Source organism: Colobus angolensis, unplaced genomic scaffold (assembly GCF_000951035.1).
Source record: "Colobus angolensis palliatus isolate OR3802 unplaced genomic scaffold, Cang.pa_1.0 Scaffold11, whole genome shotgun sequence".
Taxonomy (NCBI): Eukaryota; Metazoa; Chordata; class Mammalia; order Primates; family Cercopithecidae; genus Colobus; species Colobus angolensis.
Genome location: NW_012112030.1, coordinates 18,387,316 through 18,411,844, shown reverse-complemented (window position 1 = coordinate 18,411,844; position 24,529 = coordinate 18,387,316). Strand labels below are relative to the sequence as shown.

The window sequence follows — 24,529 nt, the reverse complement described above, 5'->3', positions numbered from 1 at the left end:
AAAGAGGTTGAGTTTAATAAGGGCATATCATGTTGAGTTGTTCACATTGTTATTTTCTGAGATATAAACTGCCGTTTTAGAATTTTACCAGTTTCACCTGCACTTCAGAAACAAAGTGTTAAAAAGATGGCAAGATATCGAGCTGTGGCCATGCTCTAGGAATGTAACATAGTAAAAATGAATGAATTCTGATGTCAACCTAAGTGTACTGACATTACCCCTAAAAGAGACATCAGTGAGGATTGATTTAGAGCTCAGTTCATGCCTGCAATTAAAAGGATATATTAAAAGATTTGTGATATTATCTACAAAGAGTTTTGACCCATAGAAGAAAAACATAAAATAGTATAAAATATAATTTGTATATTAAACTTATATGTATAAAATATATAATTTGAGTATAAAAATATGTTAAAAATATATTAATTTGTATATAATTAAATTTTAAATTCTCCTAAAATAACTTTTATAATTATAAATAATTCTGTAGATTAGCAGAAGAAACATGGTGTTTAAGGTGAAGAGGTTTGTTTCTTAACTTCTTTGAAATGTTTATTAAATGTGACCTCACATCTCAGCTGTATATCCTTCAAATAACTAAATAGTATCATTTCATATGTGGCATATATAGTTGCCACAAAATTTTAAGCCAGACTCTGTTTGCTTTTATGTTAGTATAGTATCCTCAATTTTGTACTTTTGTAGGGTGAATAAAATAATTCAAATTCATTAGTGTGTTTCTTATAGGAAAACACAATACATTCCTGTAAGACTGTAGCTATCAGTTTTTAAACCTTAAACATTCTATTATAGGGATTAAATGCTGTGATATCTCTGAATTTTTATTGGTAATAGAATAGGCCGAATCATAATTACTACTTGAAGATTCTCTAGCTCATGTCTGGCGTGAGTATAAAATAAGCTTTGAAGATAAATATAACTTTTCTTTACTGTTAAACAAATTAATCTTAATTTTGTTTTAATTAAACGCCCCCTAAATTTAGTAACCAAAAATTTTTCCTTTAGTCTCTTGCTTACAGTTGTAGATAATTGTTAGTATAATTACCAGTTTGTGATTAAGTGCTCCCTACTGTATGCTTGCCTTGCTTTCACCTAGAATTTAGGGCCATTACTTTCTGTAACCATTTCAGTGAGCTGCCATAGTTTTCAGTCTGTACTGTCACCTGATCCAAGCATGCGCCAAAATATCCACTGTTTCTGGCTCCTGTATGCTGAATCTGCTTTGCAAACCCTTCGTTCTTTGAGCTTTTGCTTTAGCCAAAAACCAAATTTAACAAGTTTTCTGGAGTGTGGACATATGCCATTTGCTTCCTTAGCTCCCATGTTATGTAACTCTTTAGCTTTGTATTAAACTTGTAAATACTTTATTAAATACAATAATGGCATCCCCATGTGCAATTGTGTGGCTCATGTGTTAAAATAAAGGCTGCTTGTGAATTTGTCAGAAGAATATGAATGCTCCACTTGTGCTGCATTCAGCTTTTTTGTTTGTTTGTTTGTTTTTTGAATCAGCCATTTATTCTTTCATAGTGTTTGGTTTAATTATTTGATTATTTTATGTGTTATACTAAGGTAAGTTTAATGTAAATGAACTTTGTATTCTATGTGATATCTCATAGGAATTGTTATAATATACTTTCCCACTTAGATATGCTGGCCTTTTAAAAATAAATACATGTAGAACTTAAGTAGCTTCCTCCATTTTTTATTAATTTTTAAAACATTGTTTATGGATTACTTTCTGTAAAGGTCATTTTTAAAACAATAAAGCTACCATGTATTACTTGTGGTACAGATGTAGGCAAGCCTAATGTGAGAAAAATCTATTCTTATAAAAACATAGTACATAATTATTTGCTTTAGAAAATAATATTGTAAACTTCTAGAATGGTTTAAAAAGTAAGTAGGTTTTATTAGTGAGCTTATGAAAAGTTAAGACTTTTTATTTCATGCAATTTTTTGGGAAAATAGGTATTTTCTAAACTGGGATACATTTCTATAGTTATTTGTGATAAGTATTTTCTCAGAATCATAGGTAATTTAATAGATTAGAGCAACCACCTAAATAATAGTTCATCTTATGATACAAAAATTCTCTTTTAGGAAAGGATGATGTTAAATGGATGTTCAGATTGGTCCGTAAGTGTGTATGTCTTAGAAGAAAAAGAGAGTATGGATTTGGAAGTGTATTTTTGCTGTTAATATATATATTTCATTTGGGAATATGAAGAAATTCTTTAACACAAGTAGTATTTGTGTAAAATAGGTTGACTTAATTGTTCACACATTTCTTAATTTATAACATTGATTGCTAATACCATATTGTAGTCTTTTCTATTTCTCGTCCTTATTTGATCTTGTACTTTGATGTTTTTCTCAGTTTCCTGAATTCTGCATTTCTTTCTTCTGAAAGAAAGTTTTAAGGTAGCTTTGTCTTGGAACCAAAACTTTAATTCAAGAACTGGCTGGCATCATTTGTAGTTCTGGCTTTTATCTCCTTAATTCTCCCCTTTGCTGATCCTCCTCCCTGTGGAGGAAACAAAAATTTCATCATAGGAATGTGAGCTATAACACGCCTCTTAACCTTTCTTTACTTTGCTGTCTTCACTATTTTACTAGTGAGTATAATTCTACTTATTCTACTAATTTTGAAAAACATATTTTGAAAATCAGATATATACTGCAATTCAAAAATAGAAACTTTGGATTTTTTGGTTTTTAGATTTATTAGTGTCTTTTATATGAAAAATTTACAATGAGAGCTTAGCATTCTATTTAGAGTTGATTTTTTTTTTTCTATATCAAGTTGTTCCCAAATGAGAATTGGCCACAAAAAGAAATAAATTATGATATGCTAATTATAGACTTTCTGTTTTTAACATGTACATGAAAAGCTACTGTCATTTGCAGCTGCTGTCACCAGTAGTTTGCAGCTAAATGCAAGTGATTAGGAAATACGTATGACAGATGCTCCACTTACAGTGCTCCATTACAAGCAATATTGGACTTCTCTTTGGTAATAAAATACAATTCTGTGATTCTAAATCATTTTTAAAAATTACAGACCAATACATGGAGTGTTATATCTGAAATTTTTCCTTATATACATTACCAAAGTATTGGAGTTAATTTTTTAAGTGTGTTTGCTTTCTTTTTTTTTTTTTAAATTAGTCTCTAATTTCTTGTATTTTGCCTGAAGACCCACATCTCTGTAGAAGGATGGCTTACAGATGGCTTTCTCTCTTTTAACATTGACAAATCTTTGCCTTGGAAAGAATCCACAATATAGTGAGTTATAAAAATATAGGTACCAAGAAATGAAATCAGAATTTAAGTTAAATTTATGGATATAACACATAAGGTGTTCACTCAGTGAGGTGAGATGTAGAATATCCTCTTAGTCTAATTCTAAAATTCTAATCATAGCTAAGATAAGAATTTGGAAACTCTGGGTCTACATTTAAAATTATGTCTAATCATATATTCCTTTAGTTATCTCTTGAAGTAATAAAGCAAATGCAGATAGGTGGTTGGTTTTCCAGCAATCGAGTTTAAAATGTTAAATCTTACACCTTTTGAGAAGTAACATTTTAAAGATGGGAAGTTTAAAAATCCATTATACAATAATACTTCTTTACTTCCCATAGTATGTTTATTTTAAACATTTCATGTTCATATAGATAATGTGCTGTTGAGTAATAAACTGATTTAAAATTTATTTTTCAGATGAACCGGAAACTCGAGATGCATGGTGGGCAGAGATCAGACAAGAAATAAAATCACATGCTAAAGCATTAGGCTGTCATGCTGTAGTGGGCTACAGTGAATCAACTAGCATCTGGTAAATGATAATAACAACTTGATTTTCTAGACACTAATTTAGACTGCCATCTGAAAGGGGAAAAGCTTTATGCAAATAAAAGAAAAGAGAATAGCGAAGTGGTCAGGAGCATGGGCCTTGGAGTACATTAGATTAAGGTTCGTATGCCATCTTTGCCAGTTAATGACTGGTAATTTTGAGAAAGTTATTTAACTCTTCTGAGCCTCAGTTTGTACATTAAAATGGAGATAATACCACAGATCAATTGATTGTTTAAATCAATATTAAATGGGAATATAATACTGGCACATAGCAAATATTAACTCTAGGCTTCCTTTATTCTGCTGTGTGACTGTATTAACTTCTTTCACTGGAACCTTTGGAACCCTTAATCTACTGTAAATGAATTGCCATGTGCCTTTAAAGTTTTTCCACAAACTCATTCTGCCTTCTTTTACTTACTGTAATGTAACTTTCTCCTGCTAACAAATCATTCTTCCTAATACTGACAAATTAGGGAGGGGCTTTCATACTCTTGGTTCTCAATTCCTTTTTCTCCTTCCCTTCATTTGAACAATCTCCTCCTTTAAAGTACCTGCCACTCTACTGTTCCATTATCTACTTCCAAAGCATTCTTTTGCCTTTCTTAGTTACTTCTCTGTTCTCTCCTCCAGTTACCCATGATTACGTTCATTCTAGCAGCTGGCATTATAGTTTCTTATTCTCAAGTCCTCTGACCCCACTTAACTTTCAACCATATTTTGGACCTCAGTATCACTTGATACTGTTCCTCCTTAAAATTTTGAAACTATAAAATTTTACTCTCAGATCACAACTTAACGTTTTTCTACCAATATCATTTGTTCTTTTATATCTAGTTTGTTTTGACCCTTACCTTAACCAATTGTTTTCTCAGCCCCTTGCTTAGGTTCTGGCTTTTCTTGTTCTTTTGCCATCCTTGAACCCTACTTTCAGCCCCCTCGAAAGTTTACAATTGATATCATCTAGAAACTGTTTAACCTTCTGCTATCTTATTTTTCTACCATCTATTCTTAGATAATTCTTACTGTCAGATCCTCTGCTCTTGTGGTGATCCTTATTGTTAGGGAAAAAAGGATTAAACTGTAGTAAATGTGGGCATTACAGAGCCATATTATTTAATCTTCTGTGGGCTTTTCTTTTCCTTTGCAGATCATGTGTTATATACCCCTGGACTGTTTATTCCCATAGTAGCTGTTCTACTCTTGTTAACTACTAACTTTGTCATGCTTATCTTGCCTTACTCCCTGGTTGTCTTGATGGATTTAATGTCATAAACTTTCAAGCCTCAGATAAGTGGTTTTTTTGTTTGTTTGTTTTTGAGACAGAGTTTCACTCTTTCACTCAGGCTGGAGTGCAATGGTGTGATTTCGGCTCACTGCAACCTCCGCCTCCCGGGCTCAAGTGATTCTCCCATCTCAGCCTCCTTAGTAGCTGGGATTACAGCTACCTGCCACCATGTCTGGCTAATTTTTGTATTTTTTATACAGATGGGGTTGCGCCGTGTTGGCCAGGCTGGTCTCAAACTCCTGACCTCATGATCTGCCCGCTGCGGCCTCCCACAGTGCTGGGATTACAGGCGTAAGCCACCATACCCAACCAGAGATATGGTTTTATAAAGAAGACATAGTTCTTAGTATCAGATTTACATTCTACTGGATAATTATGATGTAAAATAAATTTTAAAATTGAGATATAGATGCTTTGGGATCCTAGAGGGCTGAAAGCTCGAAGTAGAATTGGAAGAAAGTGTCAATGAAGTAACTGATGCTTGAGTTGGATTTTGGGGGATGAATATGAATTATATAAATAAAAAGAAAAGGCATAGGGAGAGGTTTCAAAGCTTACAAGATGCATTCGACGCTTAAAAGAGTAGCAAAAAAAGAAGGCCACAGAATGTAGACTCAGGATGGCTGAAGATAGGTCACAGTTGGAGGAGTCTGCAAATGAGTTCAGTTAATTTACTTAGAAGTTTGAGTACATTGACAGAAGCTTTTTTTCCTTTCTAGACCTCAAAAACATCTATGTATTTAAATTTTTACTAATCTTTTCTGTTCCAGCCCATGCTACTTTCTGTTACTGGATTAAACTCCCTGAAATGCACTTCTGCTCTTATAACTTCTTGATTCGAAGGCATCAGTGGTTTCATGTTATTCCTTCTGACATCCTTAATTCCTACCTTGCTTTAAGCCTGGTCTCCCTTTGTTTATTTACAGTTCAAGTGACTATTCCTTCCCTGTTCTCTTAGGCTTCTGTTTTATTTATACCCGGTTTTCAGCAGTTCATCCCTAGGTTGCTACTTTTCTCATTTGTTTAGGTTATCTCATTCAATAATTATGTTGATTGTTTAATTTTTTAGCTTTCAAATTGGGTGACATATAAAGAATTTAAAAATTATTTTGAATATCAGTTTTCTGTTATATGATGATATAGTTTAAGCTTCATTTAGTATATTTTATGTATTGTTTCAGAAACCTTTATAATGATTTAAATTTAGATTAAGCTATAAATCACCTATATAGAGATATTTAAATAGTTGTGCTTTTAGAATAATTTTAGTAAAACTTCATATACATTTAAAGAATATTTTAATATAATTTGATTCATGCTAGATTCAGCAATTAATTTATTACTGCTTATATATTTTGAAACATTTCATTCTTTCAGCTTTGCCATATTTTAAATGAAGTTATTGTCTTTAATATTAATACTTTATTTCAATTTTTAATTTATGAAGAATTCTTGTCCTCCATTCAAATAAAGTTACCTCTGTTTTCTAGCCTAGGTTTAGGAGTTAAACCTCATAAATATTAATTAATATTTAGTAGAGTCTAACTTGAACTTAAATTGTCACTGTTATAATTATTTTGATATTTAGCATTTTCCAAAGTTATACTGTCTGAAAAATGTTAACTTATTTGTGTTTTTTCCTTTATAGTGAAGAGGTCTGCATTTTATCTGCATCTGGTACAGCGGCAGTACTGAATCCTAGATTTCTGCAGGATGGCACCGTGGAAGGCTGTTTGGAACAGAGGTTGTCATGGCAGCCTGGCTTATTTTCCATAAGGGCAGAGAAGGGAGAGGTTGACTTTTTTTCTCAGAGTTGGGATAATTCTTCTCTGTAGGGTGGCTTACAGTGATACAGTGTAGAAATCAGGACCAAGCACTTCACTAATTTTTAACTAACCCATAGTAACAGAGGAGTATTGGATTCTGTACTATATGGCAAACATTATTGTTTCTAGTATCTTGATAAGTGACATATATGATTGCCAGTTGAAGAATTTCAAGTGTACATTTTTTTTTGCTTCGTCATGATATAGAACTAATCTTTTGATTTTTGTCTTCCTTTCATTTCCCTGTGTCTCACCTCCAAAAACAGAGGTTATGAAACAATTTTTATAAAAACAATTCTTAATTTACAAAATAATAAAAGTACTGTATTTTATCAAGATTATCTATAGATATATATGGGCCTTCCCTGTCTGTAGGGAATTGGTTCCAGGACCCCTTGCAGATATCAAAACCTGCAGATGCTCAAATCCCTTATATAAAATGGTATAGTACTTGCATGTAACCTATGCACATTCTCCCCTATACTTTAAATAATCTCTAGATTATTTGTAATACCTGATACAATACCTGTTCATCGTTTCATTTTCATGGATTCAGTGTAATGCTCAGCACGTGATAAATTCATTTTTTGCTTTTTGGAATTTTGTGGGATTTTTTATTTTTTTCCTGAATATTTCAACCTGTGGTTGGTTGAATCTGTACATGCCAAACCCATGGATACGGAAGGGTGACTGTATATTTAAATATATATACATATACACACACACACACACACACACACACACACACACACACACACACACACACAGAAACTATTAGTTTGTTACCAGAGTCTACCTGGATAATACAGATTTTAATTACCCCTTATGCCACAGTGTGCCTATTTACTTACCCCCTGCCCAGTATTAATATATTAAGCATATATTAAGAAAGCAAAGGTCAAGTGTGTGGTGGCTGACACTTGTAATCCCAGCACTTTGGGAGGCTGAGGCGGGTGGATCACATGAGGTCAGGAGTTCGAGACCAGCCTGGCCAACATGGTGAAACCCCATCTTCACTAAAAATACAAAAATTAGCCTGGCATGATGGCGGGCGCCTGTAATCCCAGAAACTCCGGAGGCTGAGGCAGGAGAATCGATTGCTTGAGCCTGGGAGGTGGAGGTTGCAGTGAGCCAAGATGGCACCACTGTTCTCTAACCTGGGCAACAGAGTGAGACCCCATCTTAAAAAGAAATAAAAAGGCAAAAAAATTCTGTACCTTGTCAAATTTAGTGTAAACTTGCAAGCATTTAAGATATTCTAGTTCTGGTATTCACTAGAGGAACTTGGTCAGTTTCTTTGGTCAGTATTAAAATGGATATTGACTATTATAAATTCCAGAGCCTTATCATTGTAAATAGGAAAGTGAAGGAGGGGCATTTTGAAGCACACTAAATAATTAGAATGTTGTGTTGGGAAAACTCTCTTTGTCAGTGAGTTGTACCAGTGGTATGATATAGTTCTTACACATCTGTAGATTTCATTCTTAAGTTGATAGGAAGCCTAATTTAACAAATAACCTTTTTCATGTAGCTTGGTTTTTTTCTGTATTGTGGCTTGGATGGATACAGTACATTCTCTTATATGGTAGTTCAGTACAATAGGTGCCACCCCTAGTTGTAAAAAAAAAATAAAGAAAAAACAAGGAAAATGTCTTTTCTTTCTGCTATGAAATTATTGTTGCTTATTAGAAAAAATTTAGAGAATGTAGGAGAGTAGAAGGAAAAAAAGATTCCTTATGATCTCACTATTCAGGGACAATCCCTGTGTACATTTCATATTTCGAATGCTTTCATAAATTTTAATACTTTTATTTTTATGCCTTATATATACCACTAATGTTGAAATTTGTGTGAGCCGTTTAGTTAAAAATTGCTTCAGTTTTCATCCTTTTATACCCCCTTATAACACATTGACTTTGGATTCAAACAAACTGAAATTCAAACATGAGGCCTGCTACTTAGTGCTTAGTGTGACTTAGCAAGTTATCTCAGGTTGGTTTCAGGCTAAGTGGAACTACTATTTGCTGCTATATGGTGAACATTATACTGGGGAGGTGGGTGTGTTTAGCTATAGTTTTCTTATTTAATCTCCAGAGAAACCCACAAACTTCTCTAGGTACATATTCTAGTTTTATAAAGGAGTTTCTGAGAGGTTAAATAATTTTCTTGTTCAGGATCACACAGTTCGGTTCAGATGTCTGACTTCTCTGTTAGTTGTAGTATACCAGAATGGCATCTTCACAGTAAAAGAATAATATCTGGGAGTAATTTAATGTGAGTTGGAGAGTTATGAAGATTCAGTTAAAAATTCTGTAGTCCCAGCTACTTGGGAGGCCAAAGTAGGAGGATCACTTGAGCCCAGGAGTTGAAGGCTATAGTGAACTATGATTGTACCACCACCACACTGCAGCCTGGGTGACAGCAACACCCTGTATCCAAAAAATATATATATATAAAAAATCTGCAAAAGTCGGCCGGGTGCAGTGGCTCAAGCCTGTAATCCCAGCACTTTGGGAGGCCGAGACGGGCAGATCATGAGGTCAGGAGATCGAGACCATCCTGGCTAACACGGTGAAACTCCGTCTCTACTAAAAATACAAAAACAAAAACTAGCCGGGCGAGGTGGTGGGCGCCTGTAGTCCCAGCTACTCTGGAGGCTGAGGCAGGAGAATGGCATAAACCCAGGAGGCGGAGCTTGCAGTGAGCTGGGACCAAGCCACTGCACTCCAGCCCGGGCGACAGAGTGAGACTCCGTCTCAAAAAAGAAAAAAACAAGATCTGCAAAAGTCTTGTTTCCTCGTATATATGATATGAATTTTCCTTTCCTTTTTAAATCTGTCTGGTTGCCAAGTTTCAGCTTCTAATGGGTTACTTTAAGTTAGGGAGCATTGAGACCCACATCTTACCAGAGCTCTGGAGGATCTGCTTGTGTGAAAGCGTGGAATTTTTTTTGTGGAGCTTCTCTCTGTTTCCATCCTTATTGTGCCGACATGCTCAAATTTAATGAACGAAAAAAATGCCTAATCATTTTAGAATCAACTCACAAACAGCATAACACAACAAGCATTTTATAATAAGTGGGGAGGTTGTGGATGGTTCATTTGTGGTTTATGTATGATATATCATTTATGAAATAGATGTTTTGGTTTTTCAAAAAAGTTAAAACTATCACAGAGAATTAGAAATCTTAGAGTATGCCTATTTTTGACTTACTATTTTTCTTTTTTAATACTTTTTACATTAAATTAAAAACTATTATGCTTGGATTTTGTTTTTTAATTTTTGGGGGTACCTAGTAGCTGTATATATTTATAGGATACATGAAAATATACAATTAAATTATTGATTATAGTCACCCTGTTGTGCTATCAAACGCTAGGTCTTATTCATTCTTTCTATTTTTTTTGTACCCATTAGCCATCCCCACCTTCCCTCCAGCCTGCCACTACCCTTCCCAGCCTCTGGTAACCAAAATATTTTTTTGTTTGGGAATTTTTTTTGTGGTTATATTTGTCAGCCAGTGGGAAAATGTCATCATCATCATCTAACCATTTTTTTTTTAATGTTGTATCCCAGAGAAAAAACTTTGAGGTGATAGTGGTGTTTGTCAGGTGATAAGTCATCACACAAATAAATTGGTGCAAAATGACTTTGCAGTTGGTAAGTCTTTTCTCTCATAGGAAAAATTCATGGTTCTGATTTCATGGTCGTTTTTAATTCTTATCAGTCATAGTGGTACTCTTGTAGCCTACAGTGGTAGAAGTTGGATAGTTCGTATACAAGTACTGTGTATGTAATATCACTTACATAATTATTTTTGAAAAAATTTGTATGTTTTTAAAGAATGTCTTTTTTTTTCTTAATCTATTTATATAGGCTTGAAGAAAATGTGTCTACACGTTGTGGGTTTTGCCATATACCATATGATGAACTGAATATGCCATTTCCAGCTCATCTCACATATTGCTATAACTGCAGGAAACAAAAAGTTCCTGATGTTCTGTTTACAACTATAGACCTCCCAACAGATGCAACAGTTATTGGAAAAGGTTGTCTTATTCAAGCAAGGTATGTTTGTGAAAACAGCATTTGGTGTCCCCGAAAAAGTATGATATATGGAGCCATAAACCTATTTTCAAGTGTCACCTCTACTGTTTCCAACCTGTTTGATCCTGCACAAACTGGGCAATTCTATTGGAACTTTGTATTTTATTGCATGTAAAAAAAAAAAAAATCCTCTGTGTAAAACTCAAATAAGTTTTTATACAAAAGCAGTTTTTAACTTTTAAATTCTATACAAATGTTTATCATTCTGGGAATTATTAACTTGCCAAAGGCAAGGGATGTGACTAAGTATAGACTGCTTCAATGACATTCAATGTGTAACACATTTTAGAAATTGACTCTCTTTTTTTCTTTTAAAGAATAGTGCCACGAAGTGTTTCTTTTACTGCTTTAATTAGCTGGTAAGAGTTCCTTTTAAAATGCACTGGAGTAGAAAATCCTAATTGGGACACTCATGACAACAGCTGCCAGGTTACCAAATTCATCAGGTACTTCTGTCCTCATCTTAGTTCTGACATCTCAGCAATAGTGACACCATTATTTTCGCCTTGAAATTCCTTTGATTTCGTGATGCCACACCTTCTATGTTTTCCTACCTTTATGGGTAATCTTCAGCCTCCTTGTTGACTTCTCATTTCTTGATCTTTAAGAGCCATGGGTTTGGACCTTTTGCTCAAAGCTCTCTCCCTAGTTGAACTCATCAACTTATATAGATCTATATGCTATCTATGTATCTGTGACTGCCAAATGTATAACTCTAGTCCAGAACTTTCTTTTGAGCTTTACACTTTTATACCTGTCTACTTCTATCCCATTTTGATAAGCCATAGGCATCTCATACTTGTTCCACGTTGAACTGCTGATTTTCTCCACTTTTCTTATTAGCCTTTTTTGTTTTAATAAATGGTACCTTTATCCAGTTCTTCATGCCAAATTTGGTATTCTTTGACACTATCCTCTTTTTCAACCTCCCCACATCAAATTTATTACAAAGCCCATTGATATTTCTTCTAAAATGTATTTCTAATCCATTTATTTTTTTCCATCTTGCATCTTAGACCTTCCATTTGGGGTTGTTTTCCTTTTGCCTTAAGTGTACGCTTTAGTATTTCTTTTGATGGATCTGCTGGTAGTGAACTTTTTTTTTTTGGTCTGTCTGAAAAATGTGATTATTTTACTTTTATCTTTAAAAAATATTTTGGGCTGGCAGTTGTTTCTTTACAGCACATTAAAGATACTCTTTCACCACTGTCTTCTGGCTTTCATTGCTACTGTTGAGAAATAATCTATTAGTCTAATTATTGTCCCTTTGAATGTAGCCTATGTGGCACAAAGTAGATGCTCAAGTGATTGTTGTATTATTTTAATGAGTAACATTTTCTTCTGCTTTCCATTTATATTGAACACATGCAGTTATAAAACCTAAGATTTTAAATGATATTCTCTACTGATTTTGGTCATTATTTCATTTTTAAAGATTTTGAGATTTTTTATTTTTGTTTACTGAAATGTGGTTCTTTAAAATATTTAATTTTTGTGGGTAAACAGTTGTATGTATTTATGGGATACATGAGATACTTTGATACAGGCATGCAATGCATAATAATCACATCGTGTAAAATGGGGTATCCATCTCCTCAAGCATTTATCCTTTGTGTTAGAAACAATCCTGTTATACTCTTAGTTATTTTAACTTGTACAATTAAATTATTATTGACTGTAGACACCCTATTGTGCTATCAAATACTAGGTCTTATTCATTCTTTCTATTTTTTTGTACCCGTTATGAAATAGGATTTTTAGTGCAAATTGATACAATGACAAAAAAAGAAAAGTTTATTGATATAACTCAGTAAGTCCATTAAAAATAAGTAAATGTTTTATTCAGCACACTTTTAGAAAGTTTTAAAAATTGACATTTTTAAAGTTGGTACCAAGAATACTATTCACTAACTTATTTTCATTTACAGGTTATGTCGCTTAAAAAAGAAAGCACAGGCAGAAGCAAATGCTACAGCTATCAGTAATCTGTTGCCATTTATGGAATATGAAGTGCATACTCAGCTAATGAATAAACTAAAACTCAAAGGAATGAATGCTTTGTTTGGACTAAGAATTCAGATCACAGTGGGTGAAAATATGTTGATGGGCTTAGCGGTAAGTTTAGATGTTTTTGGTTTTGTTTTATGATTTTCTTAATTATAGTAGATTCTATTTTATGTGATTCAAAGAGTCTTTTCAAAGACTTATCTAAAGACTTTGACATTAAGACCTTTATGGGATGAGGGCATTTTAAGAAGCGAAAAATCTGGTGATAGGTTTTCACGTATTTTAAAGGGACTGTGATCATAACTTCAATAATTCTATTTCTAAAAGTTACCGTTTGTCACTTGCTTAATAAGTTGTCCACAGTTTTTCTGGACTTTATTATTGTTTACATATTGCTAAAACAGGGTTCCCCCATGTCGGTACCAGGGCAGGATACCTCTTTGTTGCCGGGAACTGAGTTGTGCTTTGTAGGATGCTTAGCAGCATCCATGGCAACTTCCCACTATAAGATAGTAGCATCTCCCTAGTTGTGACAATCAAGAATGTCTTCAGAAATTGCCAAATGTCCCTTGGTGGGCAGAGCAAAATTACCCCAGGATGTGGATTAATCTTTAGTTTTGATGGAGAAGATAAAGCAAAACACATGAGACACTATTAGACAGACAATTAAGCTTTATCATAAATGTGCACCTGTGGCCAGTGGTAGACTGTGTAATAAAATACAGGTGTTTCTGGCCAGGTGTGTTGGCTCACACCCATAATTCCAACACTTTAGGTGGCTGTGGTGGGAGGATCACTTGAGCCCAGAAGTTAAACCAGCCTGGGTGAGATTACTCTCTATAAAAAAATACTAAAAATTAACCAGGTGTGCTGGCAGGAAGCTCAGGTGGGAGGATCACTTGAGTCCTGGGAGGTTGAGGCTGTAGTGAGCCCTGATCATTTCACTGCGCTCCAACCGAGGTGACAGAGTGAGACTCTGTCTAAAACAAAACAAAACAAAACAAAACGAAACAAAAAGGTGTGTTTCTTAAGTGCTGATGAAATACAAGAGAAGAAAAAGCAGTGTCTTAGCTTAAGGTTCATTTTGGCTTGTTAGCACATAAATTCAGACTGGAAAGATGATAATGAGGAAACCCAGTGCTGCTTCTATAAATAGTGTAGGACTCAGAGAACCAGGTGCCTGCAAAATGTGTATTGATCATGTGGAATCTGATGAACCACGTTTATGGAAATTCTCTCATTTTCTAGGTACTTTGCTAACCAGCAATTTGTCTATGTTACTGTCAGTTTTCAAATTTAAATTCTCTTGCCATCTTTTTGAGAATACATAGACATTTAATTTTAAGAAATTTATGGAATTTGACTTTTTTGTCTGTATACATTTGCAGGTCGAATGCACATTTGTTCCATTTCATCTTTCTCTAAGAGCAAATATGTAAATTTTTGTATGTAGAGGATAATTGTATGATGATGATAAACTAATTAGGTATTAACAGTTTTCTAACAACAGAAATTTGTAATAAGTAACTTGGTTCATATTAAAATATTTGATATTTAGGCTGGGTATGGTGACTCATGTCTGTAATCCCAGCATTTTGAGAGGCTGAGGTGAGTAGATCGCTCAAGCCCGCGAGTCTGAGACCAGCCTGGGCAACATGGCGAAACCCCATCTCTACTAAAAATACAAAAATTACCCAGGCGTGGCAGCTTGTGCCTATAGTTCCAGCAACTTGGGAGGCTGAGGTGGGAGAATCAGCTGAGCCTGGGAGCTTGAGGCTGCAGTGAGCCGTGATCATGCCACTGCCCTCCAGTCTGGGGACAGAGCAAGACCCTGTCTAAAAAAAAATTTCTCTTTTATACTTAGAGTAACTTGGGGAAAAGTGGTTATTTTAATTCAGTGGTCTAAAAATTTGTATGCTTAGTGAGGACATTATATAAATATATAATTTGTGCTTGATGCAAGACTGTAATGATTGGTGGGTGCCTATGCATGTCAGTTAAGAGCTGGATTCAAATTGAGGGGTTTAAAAAACATTTTGCTAGCTATAGCAAACATTTTTGATGATTGAGCCCCAGGAAACTGGTTTATGACACTGATGTAATTCAAGACTTGCCTCCAGTATTGCTTTTCTGATTCATACTAATCTTTTCCTTCTTGATCACTAGTGCTATTAACTACCACGGTTTGACATTTCATCTTTGTGCTTTGTTATAGTTTGTGCACTTAAATCGTAAGGTCTCAAGAGTAGCTTCTTTATTGGGTGATCTCTGATGAGTGCTGACTAGATGTTTGGCACTGTGCTATTCCAGAAGGAATGTGATATTATCTTCACTTTACAGGAGGAGAAAATGTGTGCTGTAATAGGTTGAGACTATAAAGTGATGTGGTTACATGCGTTAGAACTGGATTTCAAATCCAGGCCTATCTGATGCCAGAGTCTGTGTTCTCAGCCGTTCAGGGCTGTTGCTTCATTAATGAGGAGCTAAAATGCATTAGAAGTGGTGGACTAAGGCTTCATATGGCATGGTGAAGGGGCGTTCCCTGGTTGAGTATTAGAGACTTGGTCATGTATACAGTGACGGACACTAATGAACAAACCAGGAGTAAGCACTCTTGAGGAACAATTTCATCTACTATGCAGACTTCTTCATCAATCCCTTTTTAGGATTGGTGTTGAGTTAAAAGAGTTGTCTTTTCTCTTTACCATTCCACCCCGTTGACGTTAACAATTTGATGTTTATACTTCTATTTTTTTGCTTTGCTTGTATTAGCATATTTACACATAAGTGCACATAAGGATATATATAAATGTTACCTTGTTTTGTATTTCTCATAATAGTTTTCCAGTACTAATGATACGTAGTACTGTTTCAGAGTCAGATATTAAATAGTAATTTAAATAGATATTTAAATAATAATAGATATTAAATAGATATTTAAAATAAATCTGTATCAAGTAAAAAATTTTCTCTGCTAATTAGGAAGGTAGGGCAATATAGTGAAATAAGTTTGGGTTTTGAAGTGAGAAACACTCAATTTAAATCGTTTGTCCACATTTACTGACTTGGCTTGAGTAAGTTCCCTGTCCTTTCTGAATTTCAGTCTCTTGCCTTGCAAAAGTTTCCTCTTTACTTTTGCCACCTTTAAAGATAGCGCGTCTGCTTATTCATGAAAAATTTGTTTTTTAGCAACCTTTAATATTTTTTTGCTATTTTTAATTCTAATTGTATTTTTAAAAATGATGAGGTAGGTCAAGGCCCAGTGGCTCACACCTGTAATCCCAGCACTTTAGGAGGCTGAGGCAGGTGGATCAGTTGAGGTCAGGAGTTGGAGACCAGCCTGGCCAACATGGTGAAAACTCATCTCTACTAAAAATACAAAAATTAGTTGAGTGTGATGGTGGGCGCCTGTAATCCTAGCTACTCAGGAGGCTGAGGCAGAAGAATCACTTGAACCCGGGAGGTGGAGGTTGCAGTGAGCCAGGATCGTGCCACTACACTCCAGCCTGGGCATAAGAGTGGGACTTGGTCTCAAAAAAAAAAAAGATTGTGAGGTAGAAACATAAAAAATATAATTGGGTATGTAGTGAAAAGTAAATCCCCATTTCATAACTGTCTCCCACCTACCCAGGGGCCTCCCCAAAAGAAACCAACCGTTGTTACCAGTTGTTTTTGTGTGCCTTTCCAGAGATGTCCTATATATACCCTGATGCTGATTATATTCTTCCTTATACCACATTCTTGGTTTTTGTTTGTTTGTTTGTTTTTTCTTGTTTTGAGACAGTCTTGCTCTGTTGCCCGGGCTGGAGTGCAGAGGCATGATCTTGATTCACTGCAACCTCTGCCTCCTGGGTTCAAGTGATTCTCCTGCCTCAGCCTCCTGAGTAGCAGGGATTATGGGTACACACCACTACACCCAGCTAATTTTTGTATTTTCAGTAGAGACGGAGTTTCACCATGTTGGCCAGGTTGGTCTCGAACTCCTGACCTCAAGTGATCTGCCCGCCTCGGCCTCCCAAATTACTGGGATTACAGGTGTGAGCCACTGCACCCAGCTGTTGACCACATTCTTAAATATGAAAACTTAAGGACTGTTATTCTGTAGATATTTTTTCTGATTATTTCCCCATTATTTTTTACAAGTCTGCCACAGGTGTATATTTAGCAGCTTTACCAACTCCTGGTGGTATTCAGATTGCTGGGAAGACTCCTAATGATGGCTCATATGAACAACACATCTCTCATATGCAGAAGAAGATAAATGACACAATTGCTAAAAACAAAGAGTTATATGAAATCAATCCTCCAGTAAGTAAAACAAACCTACATTGTGAATATATCAGTTATTATTTATTAGTATATTTTTAGGTTATCTTATTGAGGACGTAAGATTTTTTTTTCACTGTTTAGATTAGCTCTCCTTATTACTCATTCCTTCACCTCCCTTTATGTCTTTGCTCAACGGTCTCCTTTTCGGGTAAGCCTACTCTAACCATTCTATTTAAAAATTATGACTTCATTTTTGGCACTTCCTATCACCTTTCCCTCTTTTATTGTTTTCTGTAGCTCTTATCTTTGTGAGTGTGTGTTTGTGTGTGTGTATGTGTTTTGTTGGTCTGTTACCTGTTAGTACCAGTAGAATGAAGCTTCATGAGGGCTTTATTTCTATTGCCTAGAAAAGTTTCTCTTGGTATTAGTCTCTTAGTATTTGTTGAGTGATGAAATAAATGGTTTAAAATGTTCTTTGTTAGTAAAAAGAGATTCTTGTCGGTGGTAAAAATGTGAAAGAATACAGTTTTTCAGTTACAGTTTCTTTTTTTACAATTTTGCTCCCAGTCATTTCCTTTAATCAGTCTTTTTACCAACTTTGCAATAAACATCACAATGCTTCCTCCTCTGTGGATGCCTAATGGCAGTAGTCTGAATTGAAAGAAAAATGTGTTGGAGTTAGAATGAAATTTTTTGTTTTTATGAGTCTCTGATAATGAAATACTTTCACAAGAGGAAATTATAACATCATTGTTGTTTTCATTATTTTAAATGTCTTACCTAACTGGCTGATCTTCTGGAACAGTGTGTCTGGATTGTTGTGTCACAAGTATAGCTTTCATCATATTATTCTAGTATAGTTGTTAATTTGGGAGGAATTTTAAGGATATGACCTAGAGCTGCACTGTTCATTATTCACTGTGGGAGCCACTGGCCACATATGACTTTTGAGCACTTGTGACTAGTCTGAATTGAAATGTGTAGTAAGTATAAAATATACACTGGATTTTAAAGATTTAGTGTGAAAAAACCGTGTAAAATATGAATATTTTTGTATTGATTATATGTCAAAAATTTAATATTTTGGATTACTGAATGAAATGTTTTATTAAAATTGATTTTATCTATTTCTTTTTACTTTATTATGTATGTGGCTTGCTTTATATTTGTATTGAACAGTACTGACTTAGGACTTCTTTAAAATGAATACAAATGTTGATGTGTTAACATATTTATATTTGAAAAATAGACTGTAAAAGTTCTTTGTGCACTACTTTACTGACTGCTTATTTTTATAGTACATTATTTTTATTTGATAGTTATATTTTGATATTTGAACATCTGTTTATAGTCTGCCACTTGGGAAAAATGATTTGTAAAACTTTGTGTTAGGGTTTCATATATTCTTCATTTGTTATTTCTAATGATATGAGCTGAACTCTTTTACTTAATAGTGTTTCTCACCTCTGTAAATCCATCCTGACCTCTCATAGGGAGAGTGGACTCTTCCTCCATTGTGTACTTGTTGTACCTGTATGTACTTGTATAAAAACTGGTACATATTATTATACTTAGTTTTTATGTATCTGTCTTCCTTTACTATAATGTAAGGTCTTTGGAGACAGGGATGTATTTAAATAAGAATATGAATTAAGTTACTTCATCCATTCAGTACTTATTGAGCTGCTACTGTGTGTCACACAGTTTATATTTGGAAGGAGGGAGTAAATCTATTATGATTTTAAAAATTTTAGTATATATGAATTTCATGTGTTGAGGATGACTGTATTTTCACAACAGTACTCATCAGTTTATGAATCTTCTAATATGTCTTTCCTTATTGTAGATACTGACTACATTATAGTCTTTTAGCATAATCTCTCAGCATTTGTTTGACAGAGTCAGTATACAGGGTTGATTACCAGGCCACTATATACATGACAGTGTTGTGTTATGTCCACCCTGAATATGTGGATCAGGGTGTTCCTTCTCTTGGGATGATAGCCCTCAGTGAAATAAATGCTGCTGTTTGAATTTTTTCTCAATACATTAAAAAATGTTTCTAATACAGAGGTGTAATACCACTTAAGCTTTCTGTAGATAATCAAAGGTATCAAAATAAGATGCATATCTCTTGGAATAACAGTACTAGTGATGAAATTTCAGTATGAGTGTAGAACGTATTAAATACCAGACAGTTATATTTATCGAGTCTGTGTCATTGTGAACAAAGGCATAACAGAATTTAAAACTACGTAAAATTATAAAAAGTTGTGTGGTATCTAATGGGAATAACGTTGCACTGTGTATCAAAAGACTGACCTAGACTGGCTCTACACTTTCTAGTTTTCAAATCTGGGCAGACTACTAATTTACTTCTGAATTACAGCTCTTTTCCATTTTGTAGTCATCATAATGTTAACTTTATAGAGGGCAGATTAATTTGGAGTACAAATAAGATAAATGGATGTGAAAGTGCTCCATAGATCATTACATTGTGAAATTGTGCAGTGGTAGCCTTTTATCTAAGGTATGTACTATCAATGAACATTTAAAACTATATATTTTTGAAGAACTTTATGTACAATTTCCTTGTTTATCAAAAAGACAACTCTGTTGCATCAGCAATAGGCTATGCCTTTTGCTTTTGTTTTCACATATTCACATTCTTCCAGCATTCCTTGTGGCCAACAGATGCTTAGAACCTCTAGCGATCTTTGGCTGTGTAACAGCAAAAAGCTCACTAAGCTATACAGTATTGCACCATACATTGACCTTAAAAAGATCATTATTGTAACTACTAAAGTTTATTTAGCTTAATAAATCAAATAGCAAATATGTGCATAGTATATGTATATATATATTCATACTCATACATTGATCATATTCCACGTTTTGCTATGTGGAGCTTTGAAAAATTACCAGTGGATAAGAAAAGATATAAAAGATTAGAAATCTTTCTAGGAACATAAGTCTTTAAATTTTTATGGCCTATTAGGACTTTCATAATGCTGAATAGAAAATATGCACACCCAGGAGTACTGGATTTCTGAGCTGTAAGGACTGCCAATTCCATACACATTGTAGTGTCCTGTGTGTACACCAGATGTCAGTTTTGTCTTGTTATGTCTGTGACAGTTATATATATTTTTCTGATTCATGTATCATTAAGGCTGCCATATCCTCTAAAAGTTTAGTTATAAAGGTTATACTTAAGTACAGACTTCACTGAGTATATTTTACAGGCTTTTTCTCCACAGCTAAGTGTCTACTAATACAAAGATACAAAATTTAAACTGGAAAAGACAATCTCATTTAATATGAAACAATTATATTTCTTTTAGGAGATATCTGAAGAGATTATAGGATCACCTATCCCAGAACCTAGGCAACGCTCAAGACTTCTAAGATCTCAATCAGAAAGCTCGGATGAAGTTACAGAATTAGACCTTTCACATGGGAAAAAAGATGCTTTTGTTTTGGAGGTAATGTCACATTGGACTAATTTCTTAAAGGTTTTGGAAGCTAAGATACACATTTTTTCAGATGCTAAATTAATATACTTTTATATCATTGCACCTGTTATAAATATTTAAAAAATTAGTATATAAATTACAACAGACTTGAAAATAACAGAACTTGGTAACATATGTTTGTTCAATACCAGGTGACTGATATAATAATGCAGATGGTTCTGAAAAAGTTAATGTATGGGTTGAAATAATGATACAATAGTATTAAACCTTTGAAGTTATTTTCCTAAACTTGAATGAATTTAAATAAGAAATTAAAGTGTCATTCTTTTTTTTTTTTTTTTTTTTTTTGAGACGGAGTCTCGCTCTGTCGCCCAGGCTGGAGTGCAGTGGCGTGATCTCGGCTCACTGCAAGCTCTGCCTCCCAGGTTTACGCCATTCTCCTGCCTCAGCCTCCCGAGTAGCTGGGACTACAGGCGCCCGCCATCTCGCCCGGCTAGTTTTTTGTATTTTTTAGTAGAGACGGGGTTTCACCGTGTAGACCAGGATGGTCTCGATCTCCTGACCTCGTGATCCACCCGTCTCGGCCTCCCAAAGTGCTGGGATTACAGGCTTGAGCCACCGCGCCCGGCCTCATTCTTTAACTTACTATAATTATTGCTTTTTTTGTATGTTACTGTAGTTATAACATTTTTTAATATAAACACTGTGAATTCTGAGTGTAGTATTTTCTTACCGAATTCAAAAGGTATAATTGATCCATCTTTATGAAAAGATACTCAGAACACTTTAGGAACTTTCCCAGAGAGTAAATATCACATGAAAAGTTGATGGAGACTCCTTCCTCCCAGATCTGCTTCCTCTGCACTCCCCTGTAGAATGGTTGGCTCCCAAAGAGAGAGGTTTTTCTTTTTCATATCAAAGGACAGGAAAAATAAATGAGTAAGATGTAAGTTGAGAGAGAAAAAAATCAGATGCTTTGATCTCGGTGTAGCAGGAAGCTGGTGGTAGAATAGTGTTGGGATGGGACTGGAGGTTTAAAGAGTCAGGAACAGTGCCAGTGGCTGTAACGAGGATCTATGAGAGACGCACAGGCCTAACCAAGGTGAGAGTGTCAATTTGTAGAAAACCCAACATATATGGTTGTTTGCCCCCACTTTTTCCCCCCGTTTCTCTACAGTCTGAGAATGGAAAATATGCCAGGTCAAGGAGGCTAAAAGTTCCAGGGTACTATTTAGAACAATGCTGCTCAAAGTGTGATGTAACTACTTGTGGCGTCAGCTCTACCTGGGAGCTTGTAAGAAGTGCAAATTCTTGGGCCCCTACCTCAGACCTAGTAGATGAGAATTTAAACGTGGAGCCCAGGAATCTGTTTAACAAACTTTCCAGGTGATGTCAAACATTACCTGAAGTTTGATCTAGGGCATTATTGATATGTCTGATCTTGGGATCCTGACTAAGTAGAGAGCACATGAGAACAAAGTGCTTCAAACATGGGCAGAGGACAGAGGGCAAGTAGAAGATCCAGTAAGAGAGGACAAAGAGACAGGACTGTAGTTGGAGAATGCTGGAGATCCTGGGTGTGGAGCATTTTGGGGAATAGTGGGTTGAGGTATGACTGTGACTGGGTAGCCACATGAAGTCGAAGTGAAAGTGGTTCTTGAAGTCTTGAGGGTGATGTGGGAAGAAGCAGCTTAGCAAGTCTGCAGATTAGGACTTAGAAACTGAGATGCAGATGAATGTCAGCACCTGTCCAACTGGGTAGTTTCCCTGTTTATTATTCACAGTGGAATATGGTGATATAAGAAAAATAGAATTTAGACCTATTTATTTTATTAGAAAAATAGAATTTAGACCTATTATTAAATATGTCTTTAAATTTATCTCTGCCTAATTCCATTGTAAAGCAGTTCTGCATTTAGTCAAAGGATTTGATTATACTTTATTAATTTAAACAAATTGGAATAATGATTGCTCTTTGTAAGTCTTTAGAAACATATTCTCATAAAGGTTTGAGAAAGAGCTAGTTTTCTTTTTTAACGTAGTGTACTTTGTATGTAAAATATTTCACTTAGAAGTATTTGTTGTTATTACTGTGGAGGAATTTACTGATACTAGAATTTTCTTGTTACATATTTTTCCTTAGGGAAAAATGACTCTACTTTTTCTTGACTCTATTAATAAATAGTTTTTTTAATATGAAATAATTATGCATTTACTACATATATAATAGTTTTATTCTCTATTTTAAGATTGATGACACAGATGCCATGGAAGATGTCCATTCTCTACTTACTGATGTTCCTCCTCCTTCAGGTGAACAAAAAAATTACCTTTGAGATGAAACTAGTTTTATATATAAATGTTTTAGCTCATAATTGTTACAGTACTAATTTTACTTTAAAGGAAGGACTTACCACAGTGTCACAGCTTGTCATGTACTTTGCTACTCCAAGGTAGAAAACATAACTTAGGTGGAAGTGATTTTTAGTCCTTTTATATTTATACATGGAGGAAAAAACCTATGATAATTAGGATGGTTTAAAGTCTCCTGAAGGTAAAATTTTAGAAGAAAAAAAATGAAGGGTTTTATAGTTAGAACTTCATGTAATAATTGAAAAATGTCATTTAACACAAAAATCAATGAAATGTTATCATATATTTTGATTATAATTTATTTTGGCAGGCTTTTATAGTTGTAATACAGAAATTATGCCCGGTATAAATAATTGGACATCTGAAATACAGGTAAACCTTTTTTTCTTAATTTTAAGAAAATAACACATAAGTTGTCTTAGTAAGTTCCATCTAAATACTTGTTTTGTTTTTTTTTAACCTCCTTACTGCAATTAAAATACTATCCTTATTCTACTACATTAGTTAATATTGTTCATTATTTGGCAATTTATCAACTGTTAAAATATTTAGTTAAAAATAATAAAATGACATGTTCTGTCACCCCACATTTAGATGTTCACTTCAGTAAGAGTAATCAGATTAAGCAGCCTCAACCTGACTAATCAAGCTCTCAATAAGAACTTTAATGATCTCTGTGAAAATTTGCTCAAGGTAGGAACCTTCTGACTAAATTTTATTTCATGTGTCCAAGATAATGAAACTTTAAAAGTGTGTATATTGCTGTATTATCTGTAATACTTTACACAGTTGTGGGCTGAATCACTCCTACCTACGTATCTTACCTCTGTCAGCAGGTGAGATACTAAAGTTGTCCTCTCCCCCTTACTATATCATACTGTAAAAGAAATAGTTTGTTAGTTAATAGCTTTAACTTCCATAAAAATCTAGTGTATATGTGTACATTAAAAAAAAACTTACTATATTGTTTTTTGTGACTTACTGACAAATGATTAAATCTTATTGTCTACTTAAATATTAAAAAGTATATCCTTAGTGTAAAAATACACAGAACAAAAGTGGACCGGTTTTGTTTTAATTTTTTTTAACTCTCCATTTACTATAATATAATGTACATTAAGAAAATCAGCTTTTATAAATTTTTGAATAAAAAAGGTGACATTACTAATATTTTCTATTGTGTAGAGCCTGTACTTTAAACTACGATCTATGATCCCCTGCTGCCTTTGCCATGTAAATTTTACAGTATCTCTGCCTGAAGATGAATTAATTCAGGTAATTAAGATTTAGTCCATTATTAA

At 34.3% G+C, this 24,529-nt stretch overlaps 1 protein-coding gene across 6 annotated transcripts in view; it reads left to right on the top strand.

Moving 5' to 3' along the window:
• The window catches only part of C2CD5 (C2 calcium-dependent domain containing 5), a 95,188-nt gene that overhangs the window by 47,743 nt on the left and 22,916 nt on the right, over positions 1-24,529 (top strand). For all 6 annotated transcript variants that reach the window (XM_011955198.1, XM_011955206.1, XM_011955181.1 and 3 more), the window contains 10 exons: positions 3,748-3,862; positions 6,819-6,914; positions 10,873-11,064; positions 13,032-13,218; positions 17,254-17,418; positions 20,724-20,864; positions 23,105-23,168; positions 23,539-23,600; positions 23,823-23,921; positions 24,414-24,503. In XM_011955198.1, the coding sequence (XP_011810588.1) occupies positions 3,748-3,862; positions 6,819-6,914; positions 10,873-11,064; positions 13,032-13,218; positions 17,254-17,418; positions 20,724-20,864; positions 23,105-23,168; positions 23,539-23,600; positions 23,823-23,921; positions 24,414-24,503 (1,211 nt within the window). The remainder of the gene's footprint in view (positions 1-3,747; positions 3,863-6,818; positions 6,915-10,872; positions 11,065-13,031; positions 13,219-17,253; positions 17,419-20,723; positions 20,865-23,104; positions 23,169-23,538; positions 23,601-23,822; positions 23,922-24,413; positions 24,504-24,529) is intronic.